We start from the raw sequence: 19,219 nt of genomic DNA, 5'->3' as shown, positions 1-19,219 counted from the left end.
TTAATGGGGTTCTCTTGCTCTACCTTAGGTCTTGTGAGAATCTGGTAACATTTTAGATCATATTTATCCAAATATGGAAGGGTTTGCAAACCTTCTATTGTATATTCATTTAAATTGATTTAAAAATGGATGGTATTGAATAATAATAGAACCCTATAATGTTTTCATGTAATGCTGAGGTTTGCTTGATCACCTGTGCATTCATAGTGAAACAGACGAGACATTTATCACAGCGTTTGACATTTTCACATCATAGAATGAAAAGCACAGGTGTACTGAGGATGGATGCTTTTCACTTAGGAAAGGTGCAGCTGTTGTGCATGCTGGCTCACTGTCACGGCTTACTAGGACGTTTAAAGGAACTGAGCTGTTGTTATTTTGAATTTGTTTCACCACTGCTTTTGTGCAACAACAGGTCAAAATTCGGACTTTGAAAAGGGTCTATTGGTTTGACCGCTGGACATTGCTACCATTTGTCCATGACATCTACCTGTGTTTCAACCATTTATTCCTTCCATTAGCGTTATCATTTACAGTTTTGAAACACTTTTCTAATACATTTGGCTTTGAATGACAGCGCTTCAGTCTGTCAATTTAGCTATTATGTCCATTTATCTGTTACCTTTGACTTTCACCATTTATCTATTATTTTCAGAAAACTATTTCAACCATTTATCCATCACTTTCCACTAATGATTTAGACCTCTCTGTTGAATGTCTGTTAACTTGTTTTCACACACTGCAGTGAAGAGGTGATGGGGTTGATTCAATATTTTCGACAGAGAATATTGATGTATTTAAACAAAAAAGTCTAAATTACATACATATATATTCATTTGGTTGTACTTACAAATTTCAGCACTGATATGAACAATTTCCAAAATCAGATTCGTCTCAGGGCTGAACAGTTCAAGAGCCATTAGGTTTGCTTTTCGCATCACTGCTCCTTCTATCCCTCAGTTGACCCATCTGCAACTGCTCCTGCTCCACAAGTGGATCTGCTACAGATTTGAATGCAACGTATTCCTCAACCCTGTGTCAGCACAAAGGAGCAGGAAAATAAAATCTAAGGAAGATAAAAGATGTTTTTGTCTGCCACTGAAACTTCCCACTTTATTTTTATAGTACTGACATTTAAAGAATAAATCGGCAGCAGATCACATATGGCAGAAAACTGCTGCTGCGCTGAAGCCTGTGGGCTCAAATGTTGTTGTGTGTCTGGCCACACCCCATGATGTCACTGTGGGTGTTTTCTGTCATCTGTCAAAGGCAAAACACCTGCTGTGACATCACTGGCTACGATGTATCCAGAGTTACAGCATCCTTGAACATTTGTACCTATAGATGCAGTACAGCAGCAGTTATTTTTCTTCAGCCCATTTTAATTCATTGAGGATTTGCTCATCACAGTGTGAAGAGTGACTGTTCAACCCTGACTTCCAAAATTTATGTTCCCATACAACTAAACTGCATTCTCATTTACATTTTGAAAGAAATGTAATTTCATTGTAATACAAATGTATTTTTCTTACTGTATTGGAGTTTTAAAGAGCCACAATGTCCGCATAAGTAGGCAAGAGGGGTGGATTAAGGTGTAAATTGACAACTGGACCCCTACCCAAGAGGCCGGGACTGATGTCCTGTTTAAAACTATGATTTTTTTTTAACTTAAATTTTGTTTTCACTCACTCTTTGGCTAGGTTTAGGCACCAAAACCTCATGCTTAAATGTAGGCAAATAGCACGGTTTGGGTTCAAATGCAGCCCACTCACAAGAAGCTTGAAGTTTTCCCTCCGTTTTCTGGGTTACCATGGTGATAAGCCCCCCAATCTAATACATCATTAGTTGGCTACAAAGAAACAACAGTAAAGTCATAAAAAAAATGCCAGAGATATGTTGATGGTGACTTGAAATGTATTTGTGATAAGTTGTAAACATATGTTTATCACAATATGTAGCTGAAATGCAGTTTAGTTACACAGGGACACATTTTTGAGAGACAAGGCTGGGCTGTTGAAAAGGAATACTTGCTTTATGTAAGTAAACAGTGTGCATGCACATACCATGTAGTATACATTGATGCAGGGTTTTTCCTGCATAGGATATATTTTTGGCGCCCCGAAAGAGGCATTATGTGCTCCCAAAAGAGATTTAAGCACCAAAGGAAAGTCATGAGTGCCCAATTTAAATCAGTTTTATTAATTAGGGTTTCCTTTACTCAGTATAAGAGGTATTTTTGCTTATCAAATGGGCAGAAATAACAGGGAAATGCATAGATTTCTCTCAAATAAGGTAATACAAACTCATTGCTGTTATAGTGCATAGACAGATCACTATTTAATGGATAAGTCACCCTGCCAAAGACCTGCACTGAGGCACAATAACCCTGCATGGCCAAGCATAAACAATCCCCGAAAGTTTCAATCCATTCAAATTAAATAAAATTTCATTAAATGAAACTCAAATAAGTAAAATTGAATTACAACATCGGTCTCATTATTTAACAGCCTCAATTCACATATACTGGCAGTGTTTTCTCCTCATTTTTCTTGCTTTAGAGGACCATTTGTGTGTTTTATTGGTGTGTGAATGTGTGTGTCGTCTTATGTTGTAGTGTCCGTGTTTGTGCTTTCTCTGTATATGCCTCCTGTGGAACTGTGTGTGCTTGTGGGGGGAGGACGGGTGCTCCAGGTGGGGAATGTGATAAGAGAATAGATGTAAATGTATACAGATCACATTCACACGCTGTTGCAGTTTGACGCAATAGCAAACAAGCCACGAGATTAGAATTCTAACATTGTGTCTACCTATGGAAGGCTGCCGAGCTTCAAAGTTTCCAGTATCAATTCACATAAATGGAGATGGGGTTCAGGAACATATTTTTATAAGTAAACTTGCCAAATTCTTGATTGATATTTGTTGAATATGTTGGCTGGACTAGCAGCTTTGAAAGAAAGAAAAATAAGCTGTATAAGGCTGTATTATTCAGGGTACCGGCTACAGACAATGAGCTGGCCAGATACTACACGGTGGCCAGATTCTTTTTGGGGAATTTGAGAGAGTTTGAGGCCATTCTCTGCTTTTCTTCTAATGCACCTATTACCCTTGCCTTGTCCTCATTTTTCCCTCTCTCTTATCCAAATATGGCCACCAGGAAAAGGTGAGTGGGAATCAAACAGGCCTGCGCCCTTTAGACTGACTAATAAAAGACATCAGATGAAGCCGTGCTCAGCCCACACTCTTATATACCTGAGACTGACAATAACACTTTTGTATTGTGGCCTCGGTCTCTCGCTGCTACTTGGTTTCAGTAAATACATGATCATGAATTCCACATACCCGATAAAGATCCTCTAACTGAACCAATAATATGTTCTCAATACGTAGTCGATTTAAGTGTAATGATCTTGAAACTCTGAATTCAATTCCTAATGGGATTTATGTGGCTTTACAGCGGAACTGCTCGCGACAAAATATTTAATTAGTCAGAAAAAAAAGATCATCAAACTTCATTTCTGTCAAGTGCCAAGAAATGTGAATCACACAAATGACGCTTGAAAACATTTCTAATGAAACATAATGAATTCACTCAACTTGGTTGTTCACCCTTTTGGAAGAGTGACTCACTCGCAGTTTCCTAAACACATGATAACTGTCTTTTATTTGTATATGTACAATGCTAATTTCTCTGACTATGGCATCTCCGCTATTTGTATTTGCTCTCTTTGCAGACAACTTATGGGCCACCTGTGAAAATGCTTAAATGTTATTAGCACGGCTGTTGAAGAGCCGCATAGCAGTGGCAGTGCGTGGGCGGGAGCTCTAATATGATTGGCTCAGGGACACTGTAAGCCTGAGTGGCAGCCCTTAATGGGAGCCCTGGAGAGGTAACCCAACAGCTGTGTGTTTGCAGCTAATGAGAGATGGGGGAGGAGTAAAGGATCACAGACTGGAAACACTCTGATAAACTCTTGCTTCAGAATGGCTGGGGAAGATAGGAAATCAAGTTTCCTCCGGAGGACATTGCTTTAGGCTTTTTCCTTTGTGACAAACCCCAGGTTTGACTCATTGCTCCTGGTCCATTGCTTTATGCTTAAGCAGTTATGATCACTGGCATCAGTGTTTGGGAAGAAAGGAAGAGAGTAACTGTGGCATGGGATGGATTTCACTCCCTGCTGAGCCATGCTGATTTATAGCCCTGAGCAAAAGCATTGTTTTTTTTTTAATTACACTGCTGCAGTTTTCACAGATGATGTCAGACATAACTAGTTTACTCCACTGTACACTAACAGGATATTCTGTATCATGTGCAATTGGTAGTCAGTGCCTTCACGGGCAAGAAAACATTATTATAATACGCATTACTCCAACCTAAAGCAATGTTAACATTCAATTCCACTAATTTTCCTCCAGCAGATACAGATGACTGGAAAGCTTCCCCTTGCTTATTATAACCGCCTGAGGGTGGCGCCAAATGAATAAATAGTGGCCAAACAGCTTCCATTTTAGGCCACTCATTTTGCTACATGTAATGCATATCAACAAGTAAACTGTCAGTGCGGGCTACCTGTTACATCAAATTTACACAAACAGCACAAGCAGTGGGTTTATGTGAACAGAGACGGGGATCGTTGTGCAGCAGGGATGAAAAATGAGCGCACGGCAGGCCCCTGTGATGGCACGATTTACGCGCGTTTAATAAGGTGCATTCCGCCGTCTGAGGTGACCCAGTTTGATGAGATCTTCTTAAACTGTAGGAACCACACAATTTCCTGGTAGGCAGCCCTGGCATAATGTGATGTTGAGTGTGAAGTTGCTGTGTGCTGCGGTGGATGAGAGCCCCACCTCCTCCCACGCTCCGATGAGTAGAGGGAGAGAGAGGGAGAGAGAGGGAGAGAGAGGGGAGCAACTAACCTACCCACAGTGTCTCACCACTTGCTCTCTGGAAATGCTTCAGATGGGCTTCCTGTTTAGGACCGGTTAGCTTTTTCGTGTTTTCTTTTAAGCGTTGCAAAAATGACATCTCTGCTGCTGTCGCTTAGGCATCCAGTGCGTCCTTAGAGTGCGCTCTGAGCTACTTATATCTGCGCCGGAGAAACTTGGACCAAAGGGATGCGACAACGAGTGCATATCTTGGCAAGGCATCAGTTATTGAGGATTGGAAATGGCACACTGTAGGGTCTGCCTATGGAATGAGCCTCTGTCATAAAATAGCCTCATCTCACGCAAACTGATCTGAACTTAGAATATTCCCACGGACAGAAAAAGAAAAAAGCCGAACGGCGGTGGACGCAGGATCCTGAATTTTGATGCGGAAAGTTCCTAAATACTGAGAGTGGATTTTGTGGCCGCTGAAGTGATTTTGATGTCAGCACTGTGACGGAGGTTTGAGGGTTGGACACCTGCCTCTGGGAGCACCGGTGGACATATCAGCTGCGGACGAATTGGCTACGCGACAAGCGCTCGCATTGAAGTCTCTGGCACAGGTACCGCAATGACTGCAGAATTAAGCAAGAAAGTTGCTTTGATCGGTCGATTTGTGTTGCAATGTGGGTGAAGTTTCTTTCTAAATATCCCCGACTTGTCTAAAGTGCTGTTTTTATTTATCTATCTATTTATTTATTTATTACCAGGCCGTGGTTGAAATTTATACTAGAAGTTGTGCGCGCTGCACTTGATAATAGACAACTAAATGCAGTAGCAGCTGCTTGGTGTTACAGGTTGATGTGATGCTGTGCTGGAGAGGCAACAGTCTCGATCTGTCATCCACAATAAGGATCCGTTGCGTGATTGAGGAGACGATGCATTGCAATTAAAACACGTCCGAGTAGAGTTGCAGCCTCCCCGAGTGATGGTATTAAGTCATTAAGTCTGCGTATCATTGCACTTGAGCGGCAATGCGAGTTCATGCGCTCCAGTCGGATCTGTGCTGGCGATCGGCTAATTGCGTTTTATTGTGCCATTATGATTCTGTGAAGCAGAAAATGCGATCCATTTGTATCATCCCCCTCTCGACATTTATATATCACACTGGCCCGCAAACGTCATACTAATTGCCTTTATTAGTGGACCCTTATTTTGGCGCTGTTTACTCACGAGTAACGATTTGTGCGCACATTCTGACGTACAGGCTGTCATGTTAATAACTAATCGGCGGTTTTCCTGCGGAGAGATCCGTGCTCATAATTGGAGGAAAATTACATTTAAAAAAAAAAAAAAAAATCTTTGATCAGCGCATCTGCTCGGGTAATCTCCTGTGCTCTCCGGTGAGAGTCTGGGGTGTTGTTTTTCGCCACTCCACCGACCACCAGGCACATTTTAATAGTCTGCTCAACACAGTGGTGTCGGTATAAGTTCCCACACACAGAAACAGAGCAGCTCAGAATATGCTATGATGTCAGTAATTGTGTTTACTGGTAGTTGAACAATAAGGAACTTTCCTGCCAAACCTGCACAATAACCTTCACTGTGTAATGTAATGTAATGCTGCTGAAGGGAGGCTAAGTGTGTGGTAAACAGATCAAATTGTACAGGGGCCACAAAAGGAGTACTTTTTTTTTTGTTTGTTTACTGCTCAAACAGGTATTCCAGCTTCATACAGCGAACCTTTTCAAAATCTGGAAAAATAACCCCGTAAGGAAACCTAAATGGACTCTGCTTTTAATTCAGAGCAACAAGGAGTTTAAATTATAGGTCAGCATCTCCAGTTACATAGTGATGTATGGATGCAGCCTCTTTCATCTTGGTTTTCTTTTTGGTTTCTGTGATAGTAGTGACCCTCCATCAGTGTTTTTTGTGTAGCTCCAGCTTCCATATAATCAAACGCCCATGCCCATATCAAGTGTTTTCTAACCAAAGGCCATAGCTTTCTCATTACTAATGGCTAGGGGGTTTGCAGTCGGTAGAAATGTGCAGCTCTAACATTTTTGCAGTAAATTCTACTGGTAGATCAGCTGTGTAAGGAGACCCATAGCTGTGATGCTACCCATCATAAATCATGCTGGTGGGAGGGTAATGGATTTTACCTGTTATACTAGCTAAAGGCGCCGAGTCAGCCAATATATCAAATCACATCAGTTGAGAAAATCATTAAATCATCTGTTATCTTTCCACACTCGAGCAAAAGCGGGGAAGAGAGCACATCTTCCAGCAGAAATTCATGAACTTGATTTGTAGCGGGTAACAGGTGAAAATGCAGGTCTTGCAGGGATTTTAGTGATGCTGCAGGATCAAAGAAAAAAAAGAAGAAAAATCTTCCCCGCAGTTATTGCAAAACAAGCAATTAGTGGGAGAAATAAATCTATTTCATTCCTGCGTTCAGATGATTTGTTTTTCCTGACACACCTCTTACCCTTTCACATATTAGTGATTTACAATTATGCCTCAGTCAATTCTGCGCTTGAGTCACTTCTGCTGGACCTGTGGAGCGGCCAACTTAAAGAGCAAATGTCACCCAGTCAGTCACTGAGTTGACTCAGTCAGTGGATAGTCTGTCTCTATGGCAACCAGAACTGGCGCACATGCTCCGCACCACAATTATAATGTTCTTCATTTTTTTTAAACTACCTGTTCTTTTTACCTAAAATGACAACACTCTGCCTTAAACTCCTTTGTCTTTTTCACTTCTTTTTCACTTTACTCTAAGCTAAATATCTTTTCAGAAAAAAACACTTTTGATCTATTTCAATACCTTTTAATATAATGCAAGTTATTTCACTTTGCAAATAAATTGTGACATATTCTTGTCATGTAAAGCAAACAGATGCTGGTGACAGATTGATGATGGTATTTATTTTGGCAGCAGATGACGATGAAATGCATGATGTTCATTACATACTTCAAACTATTTTACGGTTAAATTAAGTACTGCTTTGGTGCTTTTTTATATTATTCAAATGTATCTCCCACACAGAAGTTATATTCAGTCAAACAGAATCATTTTATTTTATGCCCTATATTTACCCCAGTAATAACAGACATTAGCATTTGATTAAAAAAAAAAAAAAAAACATAAAAAATAACGCTTGCATTTAATGCACCGGTTAACCTTATGCTTATCCTTTCCTCCCACTTCTAAAATGTCAGCACTCCTGAAGACTGTTTGACAGCTGCCTGTGGTGCAAAAGGTTTTTGGCAAAACACATGTGGCACACTTTTAGGATGATGGTCTCCAAGTCATATTTCTGCATTTTCCTCCAGTCGGTGCTGAAGTGGGTCTGTCATGTGAGCTCGAATGGTTAAAGTTTTTCAGAGGTCATTGCTATGACTTGGTTCAGCTAACCGTGGTCTCATTAAAGCAAAGAATTGTTTCCTTGGGAACAACTGCACAGTTTGACACAGGCTTGGATGCTGATTGTAGGCACGTACAAGCTGAAATGTTCTCTTGAGCAGCGGGGTCAGCTGGGTGGTGCACTGTGTGAGGGCTCGGTGTGAGACTCAATCAGACCTTGTGGTTTGACTGATGTTTAGCTGCCAGTAAAGTCTTTCACCTTCTCCTCAGAGGAGCTGAGCGGCAGCACTGGCACTGGGCACTGAGCCTTTAGGGACTAGAGGAGGGGGGGTGGGGATGGATAGGGGATTGTAGGCAGTTGCTAGGAGGAATTTGTGAGTTCGCTATCATTTGGAATGGCAGCGGAGAAAATGGATAGATCCATGTGGTAAAGGAGAGATCAGAAGGAATGGGAAGGGCCCCACATTGTTAGTGGACAACCCCCTATCCTGCATCCATTGTTAAAATTCAAGTCTTCTGTTTCTTTTGAAGTTGTTGCAACTATTCCAGTAGTCTGATTGTGAATGCAGCATGTTTTGCAGCAGCCGTCTCCTCTTTTGCATATGTTGTTTCTGAGCACACCAAATCCACTTTTCTTTAATTATTAAAAATCTATATAATTGTAATAAAAGAAGAAGAAGATTTGGGGATTAATGTATGCAAGTGGTTTCAGAACGAGCACAGTTTCATGCAGTATCATCTAGTACTTATATTTTCGGCCTCCTCTGTCTTTTTATCAGCAATACATGGTTAGAAACATTTTTAGCACTAGGTCAAGAGGTCATGTTGTCGAATATCAATCATCACACTTCATCAGTCCATTATAGTGGAACGTAAGGGACAACAGACTCCCAGGTGACATAGTGAGGGTGTGAGTGAGAACCACTTTCCCTTCTCTCTTACCACCAGTCTTATCTGCAGAGGTCGGTTGCAGGTGAAAGGGTATGCTCGGGTGAGCTTCCTCCAGCAGATCGTGAGTCTTTGGAATGATGGCCATGCTGAGCATGAGTCATGAAGCACTGACTCTATAGTCTGGTCTTGCGCTTACACTTGGCACCCCTGATGACCTTAATAAGCTGGGTTTAGGCCAGGCAGTGTTCTTGCAGTGTGGCAAGCCCACTCCGATGTTCCTCAGGGTCTTAAACTCCATCGCTAAGCAGTTTTGCCTCAACTGCATTCTTTGTTGGAAAGTTAAACATCTTCATGAGACAAACGGCAGACAGCAAACCCATCAGGCAGTTTGAGACTTTCTTTGAAGGTCCACCTCCATACTGTGGTACAGGCTGCCTTCAGTTTTTCTCTATGTTGGAACCATCTGGACCAGTGCATGATCACAGCGTGAGGCTATGTGCTGAGTGCTGCTTCAATAGTAGAGTTAAAGTTCTCTCCTCAGTCAGACATTCGGCGCCTTGATTGTATTTGGAGGGATATTTCTTCACAATATCTGTTGCCTTGGATCACCTCCATAAGGTGTCTGGCTCAGTGTGTTTCTTGGTTTGTCTATTTGAACAAGATGCTTTTTGCAGCAAACGGGATTTACAGTTGGAGCCCTCTACAACTTGAAGAGCCCTAATAGTTCTGCGTGAAGGAGATATAGTGTGTAGTGCACTTACACAACTTGTACTACAGTAGGGGTCATCCAAGCATTATCCAGGTTTAAGTTGTCCTGTGGTGCAGCTTCCAAAAAGTAGCTTTGCGATTTCCTAGTTTTAATGGGTTGTTCAGTGGACAAATGAAAAAAAGTTTCTACAGTGGATCTCTTTTCAGTTCGATGCCACAGTGTTGCCACACTGCTTCAATGTTGACAGTATAGATTTTAGTAGATTTCATTTTCTAAGCCTCACATTCACTGAATAGTCCAAACTTGTATATATCTGTTCCACTAACTGGCATTTTTACTGCACAAATCAGTACTTAAAGAAGACAAGACCTTAATTATGGACACCACAAAGAAAACACTTTGATTCGAGAGCAGCTGATTATGATTCTAGTATTGAAAAACAGTAAAGGGGTTTCTTGTTCGTCCCTTTGATTTTATGCTGAGTCATGTATCGCGATCTGCCTGAATCAGCTCATAGTCTTGTGGGTCTACCACACCATCTGGGATGGCAGATGATAACCAAGTTTTTCAGAGAAAAAGTGCTGAGATTCCAGATATGTCACACCTAGTTGTGTTCAGCAGTTCTAATTTCTCAGTTTTGCTGCTCAGGTAGTGAACTTTGGTGAGGCGCACAGTAGTCCAAGAAGTGTCACATCCTCCAGGAGTGAAAAATCTCAGCACAAGTCCCCCCTTTGCCAGCACAATACAACAGTTTGAGACGAGAAAAAGAAGCTTGATTCCTTCAAGCTTTTGATAAAATATTTGTGCGACGGCTGAGGAATGTGAGATAAAAAACCCAAACACATGGTGTCAATAATATTCAACTGATAAGAGATTCTCACTGAGTGATGGCAGAACGCATATTTCACAAACAACATGAATTTTAATGGAAATGTAAACAAAGAAAAAGGAACGCCAATCCACTGGGCTGCCAGGCACGGTGCCATCTGGAAGACAGGCATGAGGCCAACTGGAAGACATTAAGTCATGAGTGTCATCAACCATAACAATCATGTCACTATCAAAGCATGCCTATTCATTCTAGAAGTGGCTGTAATGGTAGGGGGGCAGTCACAGCTAAACAAAACATTATGAAATCAGTTAGGGTTTTTTATTTTTTTATGGCCCTTTTGTAAAAATCATTTTGCAAGCTTGAATTCGGCATTGAATATTTAACAAAACAGATTTAAAAAAGATGCGTGTCGAGTAGGGAAAAGCACATATTGTTGGACTTATGTGCCATAGGGTAAGACAAGAATAATTATAGTATTCAAATGACGCTGAAGTAGTTAAACTGGCTATATATACATCTACATTTCTTTGTATGCATTTCCTTTAGGCAAGTTGATGTGTTTATCCGAATGAGTGATAGCAATATGGAACATTCCCAGTGAGATTTAGAATTACCTTTAAATTATATCACAGATGATAATGCTGCAACGTCAGTCTAAGGTGTGGAGAAATGGCTTTTGCACTGTTTGTGCTGATTATGTTTTTACTTCTGCCTGCCTTTTTCCCCCCTGCACACATGAACACACAGAAAGCGCAGTCACTGTTCACGCCACATTGACCAGAGGTTCCCCCTGCAAATGTAAAAAGGGACACGTCGATAACCGAGCAATTAGTGCATCAATAACCTGCACTTCCAATTTTAATGTATTCAAAAGGAATTGGATTTCTCATTGGATTTCTGTATATTTGTGTTTTGCTGTCTAGCTTAATACACATTTGCTTTACTCTTCTTTGGAACATTGTTTCATTCGAGCAGATGCACAATGTGGTGATTTCTCTCAGAATAACACTATTTAGTTGTATTTATGCAGATTTCTATCCGCCTTCACCCATACCAACTAAGGGAGTGCTGATTAGGCTTGTTCGTTCCCTAATGCATAAACTGTGGGTGTATCCCCACACTAGATTCAGCACCTATGGTATCTTTTTTATTAGTTTTTTTTTTTTTCAGTTTAGAAATGTGTGTAGAATTGATTGAAACCACTTTTCTATGTTTGAGGTAAAATAATGATTCACCTGCAAATGACTTTTTGTGGTAAAAATAGACTGAAGAAATTGCATTGGTTCAGTATTCTTAAGACAGAGCCTAGGAAGCAGTATTTAATATGGACTGGTCTAGTCTGACTAATACCTGAGGCATAAGGGCCAGTATCGATTAGTATATTGCAGTAGTACATCACTAACACAAACCCAGCTCAATAGACTTTGTACATAAGATTCCTCACTAAAAGCATCAAAGTGAGCACCACACAATTAGTGAGTCAACACTCACTGATGCACCCGTTGCACAGAAAAGTTTCAAAATGTGGCTACCGTGAAGTTTTCAAAAGCACTGGGCCATAATCCTTAACCTCACTGTTTGCTCCCATTTCAATTACCAATAGCACACACACAAACTGAGGAAATAATTATAGTCTAAAATCATTGCGGCATGAAAAAAAAAAAAAAGCCAGAAATCTTTAGCTGCAGGGAATACAGATCAAAGAAGACAGTAAAATAATGGGTCGTAATTACAGAGTTGAAAGGTTCAAAATCAAACATAATGATTACAGTGTTTGAGCTAGCCAGTAGCAATGGAGCGTGGATGGAAATTTCTACACTGTGCATTGTTGAAAGCTGTATGTGATGATAATGGCAAAGTTGCATAATCCGCATGAGAGGAATTAGCCTGTGTGACCCTCAGTATGCAAGCCCCTGTTGTTAAAGGCCTCTCTCATAAACAAATAGATCAAACAGTTCATCTCTCTCAACAGAAAATATTTTGGCAGGATGGTATGGATTTATTCTTGAGGGTAGGTTTTTATACCATAGGTTATTTTAGAGCTACATTGCTTCCCCACTCAATGTCGAGTACTGTAATACAGAAATAATGAGTCTCTTAGGCTGTGAGATTTTGTATTGCATTTTTATTTGATTACTCAGCTGAAACAATCCACACTGGCCCTCAAGTTTGTTTTCTGTGTAAGCTCATAAGATACAATTTCTTGTTCCTACATTAATTTCTACCTAAAATTCATAAATCTGAGATATTCATTGGAATTCTTGAAGCTCTAGAACAGAACAGAAACCAAGCTGGGATATAGTTATGAATGCATATTTCTTATATTAAAAAAAAAAAAAAAAAAACCTCTTCTCTCTTTGTTGTTGCCTAATTATTGTTGTGCTTCTAGGCCTGCTGTGGGTTTTGGTACAAGTTATTGACAAAAATAATTCATATTATAGCTGCAGAACAATAATACAACAATGCAGTGTTTTTTTTCTTATTTATGCTGACTAAATGTTTAACTATGAGTTGTGGGATTTTCCTTTAAAATAAGTATTTAATAATTGTCTGTAGAGCTTTACAGCTGGGAAGAGCATTATAGCAAAATGGTGAAAAGTGATTTGTATAGGAAACAGCATTTTGACCCAGGTTCTCTGTGTTATTTTACAGGCAGACCTTCTGATGACCTCATGGAACTGAATTTTCGAGTAGTACTGTTTTGGGTCGTGGTGCTGCTCTGTGGCTCTGCTGAAGGCAGCATCCTGTACCGGGTCCAAGAGGAGCAGCCTCCCAACACTCTTATTGGTAGCCTGGCAGCAGACCAGGGACTGCCAGACTCGGGTCACCTTTACAAGCTAGAGGTGGGTGCCCCTTACCTTCGTGTCGATGGAAAAACAGGAGACATTTTCACCACTGAGATTCCCATAGACAGAGAGACCCTGCGGGACTGCCGATCTCTCGCTAAGGGTAAACCCTGCTATCTGGAATTTGAAGTATCAGTGACAGACCTGATACAAAACCAGAGCCCACGACTTATCGAAGGACGCATTGAAGTACAGGACATCAACGACAACACTCCACAATTTCCCTCTTCTGTGCTCACCATCTCTGTCCCTGAGAACACGATCATGGGGGCATTATTCTCCATTCCTCTAGCTACAGACAGGGACTCAGACAGGAATGGCGTGGCTGACTATGCGCTGACTGCAGGGCCAGATGCAGCAACCTTGTTTGGTTTACAAGTGGCTGATGACAGAGGAGGGAAGCTCCCACAGCTCATTGTCCTGGGCAATTTAGATCGTGAGCTGAAGGATTCCTATGACCTCACCATCAAGGCAGTGGATGGAGGAAACCCTCAGCGCTACAGCAGTGCTTTGCTCAGGGTGGTAGTGACCGATGCAAATGATAACTCCCCCAAGTTTGAAAAGTCCACGTATGAAGCTGAAGTTTCAGAAAATAGTCCAGTGGGACACTCAGTGTTGCAGGTAAGAACATAATACTATTCTTTTCTTAAAGACCACATTTTAAATCAAATTAAAGTTTCCAAAATTAATTGCAACCAAAAATGATTTGTACTACATGATGAATTGTTTGAAATTCAAATTCAAAATTGGGATTTTATATTCAGATGCTAAGAATTCAAGCAATTATCAGAAAATGTATCAAGATGTTTTTGAAGAAAATTATTCCTCTTATAATTTTATACAGCCTGGCAAAATATGATGTTAGTGTAGACATGCATATTTAAAAAAAACTGCAAAATAGCCTTACAACTCTGAATATTCAATATTTCACCTCTAAAGTGTAATTTTTGGGAAGCCACGGCCACACACATTATTTCTTGAAATGAGTTTTATGCAAGCTTCATTCACTCCTATTGTTCTAGTGGCATTTTTAAGTAACACTAGAAATATTAGAGCATTAGAACATCATGTTAGTACAGGTAATTAAGCTGCTTATTGCTTTTGTTGTGCTATTATACTTGTGGAAACAAGTGTTAGAGATGCACAATGTGAGACTGTAGGCGTAAGATGCTCTGTGTAGGATTTTCTCAGCATACTGCTGTGAAATTGCACTGACTTTCACTAAAGAAATAGCGGCCCTAATATTTTACCATATGTTTTCATGGGAACCTAGAAAGGGAAATAAAAGAGAAAAAAAGGCAAATGACATGACCATCAAAAGCAGATAGGAAAAGCAGTATTGAAATATGCCTAAATGAAGTTGTTCGCATGCTGTGCTTTGAAGTGATCAGACTTTCATTGATCCATTTATTCATTCATCCAGTGACTAATGATTAGCCTTGGAAATCCTACACTGCTTTCCTTTAATTAGAACTCCAAAATGTTGCACATAATCCTTGTCTTTAACCAAAAAATATGTTTTGATTGTAGGTCAAAGCAAATGACTCTGACATGGGCCCTAATGGAGAGATTGAGTACACCCTTCACCAAGCAGTCGACCCAGTGCCGAAGCTCTTACGAATTGATCGATCCACTGGCATTATCTATGTCAAAGGCCCTCTGGACAGGGAGGAAATCAGCAGCTTGTCATTTTATGTGGTGGCGAGGGATAAAGGTCCTCAACCTAAAAGCTCGAAGACATTTGTAACCATTGAGGTGACTGACCAAAATGACAACGCACCAGCTGTGGAGATCCGTGGGATTGGTCTTGTAACTCACAGTGAAGGAGTGGCTAATATTTCAGAGGACATGCCAGTGGGAACAGCTGTTGCTTTGGTGCAAGTGTCTGACAAAGATGAAGGAGAGAATGCTGTGGTCACTTGTGTGGTAGCAGGAGATGTCCCCTTCCAGCTCCGCCCTGCCAGCGACTCCTCTAGCGACAACAAGAGGAAGTATTTCCTCCAGACCACCACTCCTCTTGACTATGAAAGAATTAGGGATTACCGAGTAGAAATTGTGGCTGTGGATTCGGGTAACCCAGCACTCTCCAGTACAAACTCTTTAAAGGTGCAGGTGACTGATGTGAACGATAACTCTCCAATATTCTCCCCAACTTTATTTGAAGTTGATTTTGCAGAAGAAAACCAACCAGGGGAGAAGGTTTTGGATGTTACAGCCTCCGATGCTGACAGTGGCACTAATGCTGAACTCCTCTACAATATTGTGGCAGAATCATCCATCAAAGGTTTGTTTGAGATTGACCCAAACACTGGCGAAGTAAGAGCCAGAAGCCCACTTGATCGTGAACACAAAGAACGGTATGAGTTTCGAGTCACTGCAGCAGATAAAGGGTCACCTGTTCACAAAGGAACAGCAACTGTTGTAATAAAAGTCCTTGATCGCAATGACAATGACCCCAAGTTCATGCTTAGTGGCTACAGCTTTTCAGTTTTGGAGAACATGCCTCCCCTCAGTCCCGTTGGTATGGTGACAGTCCTAGATATGGATAAAGGTGAGAACGCTCGTGTTCACCTGTCTGTAGAACCTGATGGAGGCAAGTTTGTTGTTCAGAATGGAACTGGCACCATTCTCTCAAGCATCTCATTTGACAGGGAGAAAGAAAGCAGCTACACATTCCGTCTAAAAGCAGTGGATGGAGGAGAACCACCCAGGTCTTCATATGTGGGTGTTACCATCAATGTGCTGGATGAAAATGACAACGACCCTGTAATCACTAAGCCCTCCAACTCCTCTTTCAGGCGTTTGTCACCTCTTGCTTCCCCAGATAGCCATGTTGAGGTCGTGGAAGCTGAAGACCTGGACAGTGGGCCCAATGCAGAGCTGGTCTTTAGTATTGCTGGTGGTAACCCTTATCAGTTATTTCGCATCTCCCCCTCTAGCGGAGAGATCACCCTGGCAAAGGAGATGACCCGCAAACATGGTGGACTGCATCGCCTTGTGGTGCGAGTGAGTGACAGGGGCAAGCCTGCGCGCCATGCCACTGCTCTGGTTCACATCTATGTCAATGAAACCATTTCAAATGTCAGCTTAGTGGAAGCCTTAGTCGGACACAGTCTTTACACTCCACTAGACAGGGACATTGCTGGTGATCCTGACAATGGTTTTGCTGCACAGCGCAGTAACATTTTGTTTGGAAGTCTCGCTGGTGTGGCAGGCGTTGTAATGTTAATTTTGGTGGTGGTATTTATTCGACACCGCATCCAAAGAGAAACTAAGAGTGGCTATCAGGCTGGCAAAAAGGAAACAAAGGACTTGTATGCGCCCAAGCAGGCACCAAAGAATGCCAAAGGCAAACGAGGAAGGAAAGGCAAACCCCAGAAGTCCCCAAAACCTCTCGGGGAAGACGAAGAGGTCAGCCTTCAAAAAAGTCTCAAGTTCAACCTCGATGGAGTCAATGATAGCCCCAGGATACACCTGCCCCTCACTTATTCACCAGGAAGCCCTGATATAGGCAGGCACTACCGCTCAAACTCCCCCTTACCCTCCATTCAGCTGCAAGCCCAATCACCTTCAGCCTCTCAGAAGCACCAGGCCGTCCAGGACCTGCCAGCAGCCAATACCTTTGTAGGGACAGGAGGAGACGACAACTCTACCGGCTCAGACCAGTACTCAGATTACAGCTACAAGACCAGCCAGCCGAAGTACAACAACAAGCAGGTAAAGTCATCCCTAACAAAATGTACCTGTAGTCTAGATGCTGTGTCTGAGGAGTGGATGATTGGTGTGCTGCATTGTTTGAGTGTATTAAAGAGAGGTAATTCAATTTTAAAACTTACATCTATTATTATTTTGTGCAGCAACTTTAAACCATCTCATAGACTGAACGACTCTCATTTAGGATTGTGTTGCCAGCGACGATAATTTGCTCTGATTTACTTAAAAGACAATTTGAATAATGTGAGGGGCATTTATTGTCATTGTGAGATCAGTCTTGGATTGTAAAAATGTAAAATGATGCTTAAAAATTTATTGCAGATTTGTTGCTGCCACTCCATTTTTATTTTCATTTTCATTCTCTGCAGAACTGTACATAATATGAGATGACAGACTAAGGAGAGACCAAATGCCTGCTCCAATTTAAAATATACATAAGTTGTTTAAAAATGAAATGGCTCTCTCTTCTAAATTCTAGTTGCCACGAAAAAAAAAAATCTGCGCTCACATGGACAATATGAATATGCTTTGGGAATAATGCACAGATGCAATATTGCATCACTTATTTCTCTTTCAACATTTATTTAAACTCAGCCTCATTTATTTTATAGGCCAGAGAGAAAATAAGCAAAGGATGGAGGCATACAGTTAAGAAACTTGGATGAAAATTATGATAAAAATGTTAAAAAGGCAAATGAGTAAAATATTTAAAACATTAAGAATAATTAGAGTAATTAAATTTTAAAGCCAACGAATCAACTGAAACAAGAACAGCTGGAAGTAAAATAAACTTAAATTGCCCTAAAGATAAAACCGAGTCATGCTTTAGATTATTCTGCGTGTTATTTCAGGCTGCAGGTGCACAGTGAGTGAAAGTGGATTTTCCAAGCTCAGTAAAAACAGCCGGCACCTGCAGCATAATCCAATCATGTGAGCATGTTCGAAAACATTAAAAGACAGAAATGAAGTAATGCAAGGGGGTAAAAAAACAGTGAAATAATTAAACCCAGTGTCTGTCATACTTTACAGAGAGGCAGGCCACTTAACCTTAGCATACAGCTCACAATTATGAATGTTATAGTTATTAGTGGTAATAATTCTTAGTGTAGAGTGATGAACAGCATCCAGTGGCTTAAGAGTTGCAGCTGAGGCATGCATGTATATAATGTCACCATAATCTAACTATAATAGAAAAATTGCTTCAATCTGCTACTTTCTACAATACAGAGGAAAACACAATATTACCAGCGGTGACATGTCTCGCTATTTGTTTTGCTCCCTTGTAACTTCTCTGGGGAGGTGAAATTGGATGCACAAAGAAAGTTGTTGCAAGAAAGGAAAAATATACAGTCAATTGTTGCACTGCTAAATACCGGAGGTGGCCCATCATATTTAGTTTCCAGTTTGTCAGTGGAGTTGAGCAGGGAAGGTCCATTTCTCAGTTACTTACTTGTGCTCTTCTGCCTGACCTCTAGTGCTCTGATCTCTGCAGGTCACTTGCTCTTATCTCCCTGCTCCTTATGCTCTTATCTCCTCTTATCTGTACAACATTTGGCAAGGCTCAAATCGCCATGGAAACAGAAATATTAATAGACTCAGAGGGGATTACGAACAGAAAAATTGTAGAGTCTAGGGATAGAAAGCTAGTGTGTCTCTAGGTTTCTGTGTCATCTGCATCTGTGGGAATGTGCGTCTTGGACTAGACAAGTACAAATGTGTATTTGTGTGTGTGCAGGAGAGGATAAAGTGGACTACCATTATCCTTAAATAGTATAACATTCTGTGTAATAGAGCAAAATGTCCAGATGTCTCCATCCCACCGGTTAGACAGCTATGCTTGCGGCATTGAAATGGATCTCTTTCTCTCTCTGTCAGGAAATAATGTACTGAACTCTCACTTAACATTAGAAAAAAAACTCACACACACACACACACCCAGTGTCAGTAAGAGGCAAAATCAGTATCACATAACTTCAAAGAACCTCCAACTCCAAATA

At 41.0% G+C, this 19,219-nt stretch overlaps 1 protein-coding gene across 3 annotated transcripts in view; it reads left to right on the top strand.

Annotated features, from left to right (window-relative positions):
- pcdh1a (protocadherin 1a) overlaps positions 1 to 19,219 on the top strand; it is a 152,821-nt gene that overhangs the window by 64,395 nt on the left and 69,207 nt on the right. For 2 of the 3 annotated variants that reach the window (XR_008603942.1, XM_055017216.1), the window contains exons 1-3: positions 4,874 to 5,486; positions 13,315 to 14,129; positions 15,039 to 17,225. Coding sequence is in view for 2 of the 3 variants with exons in the window: in XM_055017216.1 (XP_054873191.1) it covers positions 13,335 to 14,129; positions 15,039 to 17,225 (2,982 nt within the window). In the remaining variant the exon portion in view is untranslated. Of the gene's footprint in view, positions 1 to 4,873; positions 5,487 to 13,314; positions 14,130 to 15,038; positions 17,226 to 19,219 lie in introns of those variants that run through there. The other variant, XM_055017217.1, reaches the window with a different exon arrangement.

This window comes from Amphiprion ocellaris, chromosome 14, assembly GCF_022539595.1.
Source record: "Amphiprion ocellaris isolate individual 3 ecotype Okinawa chromosome 14, ASM2253959v1, whole genome shotgun sequence".
NCBI lineage: Eukaryota > Metazoa > Chordata > Actinopteri > Pomacentridae > Amphiprion > Amphiprion ocellaris.
Note: the sequence above shows the minus strand (reverse complement) of the source record. Positions and strands in the feature narration are given on the sequence as shown.